Source organism: Varanus komodoensis, unplaced genomic scaffold (assembly GCF_004798865.1).
Source record: "Varanus komodoensis strain SLA01 unplaced genomic scaffold, ASM479886v1 scaffold10, whole genome shotgun sequence".
Classification (NCBI taxonomy): domain Eukaryota; kingdom Metazoa; phylum Chordata; class Lepidosauria; order Squamata; family Varanidae; genus Varanus; species Varanus komodoensis.
This window is the reverse complement of record NW_025335269.1, coordinates 24,369,317-24,378,446: the sequence shown is the minus strand read 5'-3', so window position 1 is coordinate 24,378,446 and position 9,130 is coordinate 24,369,317. Positions and strand designations below refer to the sequence as shown.

At 38.5% G+C, this 9,130-nt stretch overlaps 1 protein-coding gene across 7 annotated transcripts in view; it reads right to left on the bottom strand.

Moving 5' to 3' along the window:
- Positions 1-302: 302 nt before the first annotated feature.
- GADL1 (glutamate decarboxylase like 1) overlaps positions 303-9,130 on the bottom strand; it is a 123,322-nt gene continuing 114,494 nt past the window's right edge. For all 7 annotated transcript variants that reach the window (XM_044417592.1, XM_044417550.1, XM_044417540.1 and 4 more), the window contains one exon: positions 303-1,721. In XM_044417592.1, the coding sequence (XP_044273527.1) occupies positions 1,548-1,721 (174 nt within the window). In that variant the 3' untranslated portion in view covers positions 303-1,547. The remainder of the gene's footprint in view (positions 1,722-9,130) is intronic.

Below are 9,130 nucleotides of genomic sequence, written 5' to 3'. Positions count from 1 at the left end.
GAGCTATTTTGAGACTACCTTGGTGCACCACTAAAGGATGGATATCAACATTTAGTAGGGTTTGCTGCCACGACTGAGGATAAAGTGTTTAAGGAAGGCTTTTCCAAACACACATCTTTGGACCTGAGACAAAGTAAATGACCCACAAGCAGTTTTCAAGAGCACCAATTCTTTCCATTCTCTCAGTTAACAAAATAGGTTGCTTAGGATGCGGTGAGTATATGGAAAAGCTGGGTCTCTTATGAATTCCCTCCTTTACTAAGCCTGTGCAAGAGTTGAAGTGGTTGTTTTCAATTAAAAGATACATTAAAAGCTTAGATTTATTCAGAGGCGTTATCAATTACATTTAATTTAAATATTGTTAGGCTTAATCTTGTTTCTACAAAAAAGTACCACTACAGTACTGAAAATGGACAATTCTGTTAGGTGCCACACAGGTCACATAGAATACACAGTAGCAAATAAAATACAGATACCTAATAAATTATTACATCACACTACAAGGGCAACCTCCAAATTCATGTGAGCAAATATAGGAGAAGTCCTACATATAGAACAGGGCAATGAATAACAAAGCAGCTTGTTAAAACATACTGTAATAAAAGAAAATAAGCAGCTTCACAAAAGTATTTATCACATAGCAGTTGCTTGATTTGAATATTAGGAACAAATTTCAAATTATTACACACATATATTACTTTTAATGTAATCTCCCCAAAGCTTATACGCCGCTTAAGTGAAAATTGATAGTTTTTACATCTTTAGAAGCAAACCACTGGTTTAATCAATACAATAACCCTTCCTTAAATAGCCAAGCGGCATATAAAAATACAGCTCTAGAAGATAAATATACATACATGTGTGTGCACACACGCACACTGTTATATACGTGGACTTTCTTTAACTTGCCTCTAAACTGCTTAAGCAAAACATGCTTAAGCAATACTTTGCTGATGTTTCAGCAAGAAAGATTTAATAAGAATTGTGATTTGGAAACTATATTGTTTTTCAAACAATCGAAAAAAGATGCATAACCGGCAATATTTTGATCTCTACAAAAAATTATGGATGTTTCTGGAAAAACCTGGTAAAGGATGCTGATGCAAGTCCAATGGATCATGTAACGCTTCCTTTACAAGCACTGGTTGAAGTGCTAAACACTTCATTTAGCGCGTCAGTCAGCAAAACTCTTGTATCAGCAGAGCTCCATCTATTCTGAGCCTCCGACTTTTACCTTCACAACATATACAAAGGTACTCCTTTAATAGTCACTGGGCTAAGCTCACTTCTACTACAGCAGTGGGTTAACTTCATTAATTTCTACTAATTTATAGCAATTTGTATTAGCAGTTAATCTGACCCATTTTAACACATTGCCAACGTTCGTAAAAAACATCATTTCCTTGTTATTATTACTAGGCAGAAAAACTGTACTGCCTCTTCCCCACGTGTGCCAGACATTTGAGTATTTAGGTATGGCTTATGTGGTCTAGTACCACTACACATCAAACATTCTTAACCTAGTGCCAAGTATTGTGGAAAATCAACTACAAATCTTGCCCAAGTGAGTCGATTTCATCCAGCAGGAAATCCATGTCCTCGCGGCTCACCTGGGGGCTGATGATGACTTGGCGGAAGAAATTAACTTTGCCGCGATGGGGCTGGTACCCCAACATCATGCTGCCTTTTTTCATCATTCTCTCTTTAATGATGGGTGCAACCTGAAATAAGGAAAGAATTGCTTTCAGACTGATTTTTATTCACAAATCTATTCCATTTGCAAAAAGACATGAGTTCGGAAGACTGAGAGTCATGAATGCTTTCCCCCCTTTATTTTATGTTAATGATTTAAGTATCTTTAGGCTGTGTCTAAAGGAAGAACCTTCCCAGAATGGTGTACAATATTAAAAACATTCTTACATACAGAGCATGTACAGTAAAAAAGAAAAAAGTAAGGAAATGAACATATAATATCAAACTGTCTGTTTACGTGGTTTCCATTTACATGGTCATAATGACAACCTATAGGAAGGATCTAATGCTGAACATGTACAAGCATTAGCTTCTGTTAGTGCAATATCAATAACACTAGTGCATGTGCACCACTAGACCATTCCCGACAGATTTTTCACTGGATTTCATTGAAACCTTCACCCTGTGCTTCACTGCAACTTCCTGTTGCATCTGGGTTCCTTTCACCTGAAGGATTTCCTTTCACAAACACTCCATTCCTCAGTCAACTGACTGTCGACCAGGCTTGTCAACCGAGCTGCACATGCAGAAGAGCTGTGTCCAAACACCACACGGACTGCTTCATACTCTCAATTACAGCCTAAGCAGCATTAAAACTTATTGAAATATACTGGGCTGCATTGTTGTGTCATTGATTGATAGTAAGAATGCATATGTTGTCTTTCAAAGAAATTACCAGAGAGGTTTACATAAAAAGAGAAAAATGCAACTGAACAGTTCAGCCATCCAGTAGCTATTTATTTATTTTCTGATTAGATTTTTGTATTGCCAAGCTGCCCATCTGTAGTAGCCGCCCTCAAAGAGAAACACAGAAGAGAAAGTGTCCCTTTGGGTAGACTGGTCCTGTGCCATTTAAACCAACACTCTGAACTAGGCCCTGTAAGCTGACTAGCAACCAGTGCAAGTTAAGCTGCACTGGAGTAATATAGTCAAAATAGTCAGTTCCAATAAGCAAACTTACTATTCTATTCCACATTATCTAAAGTTTCTAAGTTCTCAGATGCACAATGCACCACAATAACCCAGGCAGGAAGTTACAGGGTATGAAACTTTAGCCAAGATGTCTCTGTCCTGGTATGGTAGTAGCTGGTGTATCAGCCAAAGCTGATAAAAGACACTTCATGCCACTGAAACCTCAGATAAAAGAGCTGGATCTATAACTACCCCTAGACTATAAACTTGCTCCTTCTAGGTATTGCAACCTTATTTAGATTACATTAAACGCTGCTTAAATGGACAACTGAACCACGTGCTAATATAACGAGCATCTTGTCTGCACTGAATCTCAGTTTCTTGGCCCTCATCCAGCCCATGTCATAGCCTCTCCTGCATGTGAAGAAAAAGAGAGGTAGAGTTCAGTGCCATCCACATACTGATGATGCTTCCCTCTGGATAACCTCTCCCAGCAATCATCAGGGACCTAACAGAATCCAGAGGGACATCACAACAGCATGTCCATGAGCCAGACCAGCAGTTACCGAGTACCTCTTTCTGGAACCAACCATCCAAGTTGTAAGACACTGCCTCTCAATCCAGATAGCTTCCCCAGGATACTACAGTTGATGAGAGTGAAAGCCACCAAGAGGTCTAGGACACTAACAGGGACACACTTGGCCAGCTTCCTCCATAAAAGAGGTTACTGGGTGACCAAGACAAGTATCTACCCTGAACCCAGGCTTACAACCTGACTGAAATGGAACTAGATAATCACTATCATCTTAGAAGTGCCTGAAGTTGGCTAGCAATGATGTGATTAATCTACTTGGCCACTAGGAGAGTGGCCACTGCTCTAAAATTATTAAGGCCATCTGGATCTGAACTTTCTTCATGAGAGGGTGAACCAGTCTCTCTTTTAAGTTCCTGGATCCAGGATCTTAGACCAGAGCTTATGACTATAATCAGCCAAGAAGGGTCAGGATGAAGAACACAGGGATCAGATGAACAGATCCAAGCACCCTGGCCTATATCATCAGGCCTCAACTGCTAAAACCTATCCCACAAAACTGGACAAGATGGTACACAGGCCACCTCTACTATCTCAGGCAAGCATAATCTATCGAGTCCCAAGTCCAAAGCATAAAATGGTGCCATATTATGGATAGCAATATACATCTTCAAAAGCTAGAGGTGCACATTAACTCAAAAGACTTACTGTGAGGCCACACTGTCATTTGGACAGACCTTAACTCTGCAATCAGTAGTACCTCAAAATCAAGACATGGCTCTATATTTTCCTGGTGCACAGCTTGCTTTGTAATTACCTTTAAAAAAGTAAATACAATAAAGCCAAGCCACCTGACTTTATTAACACGTTAAACAGAAAACCATTATATTAAAAAAACAAAAAACAAAGGGACTACAGAAGTTAGATTTTGCTTCCATCCATCTTCTAAACTGGCAATGCAACTTATCTGTGAGTCAGCAGAAACTCCTATCTAACTCTCTTTCCTTCCTTTGTTCTTTACCAGATTCACATTATAAAAGCAATAGAAATCTTATCGGTTGACATGCCATAGTGATGTGCAACTAATTTTTCTTCCCAAGACAAATGCCCTTGGTTCTCAGCCCAATGCCATCATTTGCCAGATGCCAATTTGGGTTCATTGGGACATTTCCTCTTTGGCAGCAATCTTTACCCAATTCCTCAGCTGTTTTTAAAGTTCACTTAGTTTTAAAAATGCCTGTTATCTTATCCATTTCAGCTCTTAGTCACACACAAAAGGACAGCCTTGGTTGCCCTGGTGGATTAATTATGCGGACAAATGGGTGAATATGTGATGGTGCAACCCAGTTAGTTCTGCTGGACTTCTCAATGGCTTTTGGCATCATCAGCCATGGGATCTTTCCGGATCAGCTCTCTGGGATGAAACTTAGAGGCAAAATGCAGTTTCTGAATGGTCTTCAAGGGAAGCCCCACACAGAATGCATCGCAATATTCTAGTTTAAGAGATTAGGAGAGGAGATCCAGGTTCTAGGCCCTACTCAACAACGAAGCTCACTTGATTTTCAGCCAGCCACTGAGGCGTAGCCCCCACCTGAAGCAATGTTGTGAGTGAGAAGAAGAGTAAGAGGAAAATCATGTAAGCTGCCTCAAGAGCCTTATAGAAAAAGGGGCAGGATGTAAATGTAAATAATAAATAAACCAGGCTAAACTTGGATAAGGATGCAGCTGGGCCACCTGCTGAAAGTGGTAGATGACAGCTTGAATGGAAATGCATTCCATTCAAATAACATCCATTCACAATCTGGGTGCAATTCATATGTACAGTTGCTGTACCAAACTCACAGTGCAGAAATTCAACCAAGGGTAGCAGAATCAAGTCTTCTCAGACTGTACTAGAAATCTTGGCACCAACAGCTCTTGTTTAGAAAACAAAAGTGAAGCATCCCCTCAACCTGCATTGCCAGGAGCTGACTTTGATTTTGCACTGGTTTTCTTGTTCTTGAAAAGCCATTGGCAAAGGATGCAGCCTGATCTATTAAGAAATAAAACGAAGCCTATCTTGACTTCATACCACTGTATCTATTGCAATACAGACAAGATACACTCCCATTAATAAAAACACAACCAATTATTTTTTATATAAATGTCAGAAAACAAATCAATATATTTTCCAGTATTTCACACTACACCCATTACTATTTTAGCATCGGATGGTCAAGAGGTTGTTGGGCTCAAATCAATTTCAGATCCAAAAAGTTAACATGCATTTTTTCATCTTAGTCTGTTTGGCTTCATTTGTATCAGTCTGTGCAATAAAACTAAGCTTTTATTAGCCTTTTTATGACAGATCGACTTGCTGGATATTAAAGATCACAACATGTCACAAGCGTGAATGAAAAACATGGCCACAATGAGCACCAATTCACAGACTGTGACATGTGACCAGACTTTGCCTTTTGAATTCTAATGCCAGGGAAAATATGAGAGAAAAAGGATGACTGTTAGTAAGACTAGTGTTACAAGAGATCTGGGGAGAGATTAATGGAATGTCTCAGGCCACTGTCCTATGCACACTTACTTGTAACTTTACAGTGGGGTCTAGAATCAAGAAGACACGCATAGGATCACTGTTAATAGATGAAGATGGTAATTAGCATGTCTTGATGCCTGTTTGATACATATTTGAAGAGCATGTTGCTTTTGCTGCATGACTCTTAATCTGCCTTGCAAAAAAATGTACCAGCCTGAAAATAAGTTCTACCTTCACACCTAGAAATTGGGGAGAATAATGTTTGGTTCACAGTTCAATAAGAGCTTTTTAAAAAATCACAAAAATGTCACAAACTGCTGGGGAAACAGAACAGGAAGAATTTATAATAGGAAAACTGAAAAACACCTAAAAATTATTCATGTTGATGCCCAACAACATGTATGTCTCTGTTGTAATATTTGAACTGGCATGCTGCATACTTAAAAGGAGCTGTATCTCCACAGAGACAATTGACAAATAACTACTCTTAATTATAATAAATAACACTCAAAGGGATTTTCCAGGTTCCCCAAACCTTATTCGAGAACTGCCCTAGAATATATGGCTATTTTGCATTGACTGCCTCTCTTTTGCATTAACAATATCTGCAAAATTAAGCACATGCCACTGTTCTCTGCCTCAAAAAGATGTACTTAAATGTAGCACCTGGAGTAAAGACACAAGAGCCCACTTAGTTCCTGTCTGGATTATAACTAAATTACAGTGGTCTTACTTCATTTATTTATCAGTATGATACCTCGCCCCCAAGGGAAAGAAACAGGTATGAAGTACCTATCCTTGTGCAAGTTTGCTTTACAAAAAGTATCATTAGTATAAAGATCAGCAGAGCATGGTGCAGCATCCCTAGATTTTACTCCGATAGTCAGAAGGTTATTATAGGTACATGCTCGATATAAATGCGTGCCTTCTTGAATGAAAAGTGATAACTGAAATATTACATTATGAATGTGCTTTGAATGGAATCAAAGAAGTCCAGGGCAAAGAGAGGCACTGCACTCTTTGTAGTTCTGTCTCTTCTTCCCGCAGCTGGAAATAATACACGAATTCTATTCATTTTGCTGCAATACATCCCTCAAATCTGCTTTGTTAGGACATATGATCAGGAAGATCCAGTGCTGCAGAAATGCAACAGTAGGGAATGCAAATCTGGCCCAGGTGCAAGTAGTAGCCAAGCTAAACATGGCAACTCTCTGGATTTTGATCACATCCACATGCAGGGAAACATACCGTCCATCTACCATGCAAGCAAAGCAGAACAATGCCCTGAATACGTCTTTCATGCAGACGGGCTGGGAAAGCACCGACCAGAAATCTAATGAGTGCATCTGCTTCTCTTTTGCCAACTCTTGTCTATCAACGAAGTGATGGCTGGTGCTCAGTAACCTGCCAGAAATTGCTCAGATTTCATTATTTTTCAGTTTGATGTTCTTCAGTGTTTCATTTTGTACTGTGGAGTGTCCTGACATTCAACCTTTGACAGTAATGCAGCTGAGCCTGTGCATTTTTCTCCTTCCACCTTTGCAAAGGATGTTAGGGGATGAAATCGAGCAACAAGCAGATTTAAGCATAATTTAAAGAGAGCAGGAAGACTTGGTAAGATCTCAACTACTATGCAATGAAATGGGAACATTTAACAATAATTTTATGAGGTCTACATGTGAATTGCTTCAGTGATGTGAGTGTCCATGTGAATTGAAAAGAGATCCCACAAAAAGGATAAAGTCTAAGTGACAGTAACTCACATATCAGGAAAAAACTGACAAAATCCCAAGAGAGTGCAAATTTTCTACCCCATTAACTTTCCAAACATACTCTAAAAATGATACTGGAAGTAGCATATAGCCAAGTATCAGAATTAGTAGCCAATGATTGCCTCGTCCTCTCAAACTTTGTCTAACCCAAACCATCCAAATTGTTGACCAACACTAAATTTCTAGGTAAATACCATACTTCATATTTGTTCACATCCTCATATTAAGTTGTGAAGGCTCACTGTTAATTCAAAGTGGTACTTGAGATGTACAACCGCTCTGCCCCATGCAAATTCCCATTCATTTCTACAGAGGCACAGAACAATTATATTTTGGACTATTTAAATTATTTAAAATATAAATAGTTAGATTTTTTTGGACTATTAACATGAAGTTACCAGCAAAATGTCAGTATTATGAATGTCCAGGACAACATGTGAAAAGCCAAATTTGCTTAGGATTATATAATTTTATCTGAAGGGAGAATCTGATTACTCTTCTTCTGTGGCCTACACATTTCTTAGAATCATGTTTTAATTATGAAAATGAAATGAAGTGTGAACACTGGCAAAATATAGTTCAGAATGCAATACACTGAAGTTGGTTTTCCTCAAATTTATCCAATGGTGGGAACAAGCTAAAAGAACTCTTATTTATGTGACTAGTCCTAGCACATTTAAACAGATTTCAGGTTTGCTCTAATTTCTTCTATGATCTCAGGAGTTGTTCCTGGTTTGTGAGACTGTAGATTTCCAACAATATTAATATTTCTCCTACTCTTTTACATGACTTACCTTACTATACTGACAGCAGAATCCTAGTATATTTACTCAAAAGTAAGCCCCACCTTTATGAGTTGGATGCAGATTGATTTTATACTTAAGAATAGACTTGCTGAGGCATATAGCACAAGATCATTCTGACTTATTTGACTTACTTTATTTCAACAGATCTGCTCTACAAATGATGATGTCTAGATCCAACCCAATGTGACTTACTCTCAAATAAGTATATCTAAGATTACAACCTGCAACTGAAAACTCGCTGAAATTTACTTCCAATCCTGTAAATACAGAAAAATACTATAATAGCTTACAGAAAAATCCAGCCTATTACCATAAAGATATAAAAAGTGTCCTAGGTCCAACCAACCCCAAATATAAGCAGAAAAAAGATGGCCTGTAACCTTTATCTATCTTTTTTTACTACATTCAAGGTAATTTATGATTATACAGTGCTACCTTGGCTCACGAACTTAATCCGTTCCACAACTCTGGTTGTGACCCAGATTGGTTGTGACCCAAGTCAAATTTCCCCATAAAGTTCAATGTAAATAAGGTTAATTCATTCTGTAACTACTTTTTTAATCAGAAAATTTTGAAACAAAGTGACAAAGAACAACAAAGTAATGAAGTACTGTACAGTACAGTGGAGAACACTAACCTAGGTGAGGGGGAGGTTATTGTTTTGAGGGAGAGTCCCCCTCCATAAGGACATTGAGGAGATCTCTTTCAGGGTTTTCCTTTCTTCTTTGTCTCTTAGCTGCAGGGTCAATTTTGGAGAAAAATCTGTCTATAGTAACTTTTTTTTTCCTGCGCTGCATAACCCTCTGGAAATGAGAGACCATGTTAT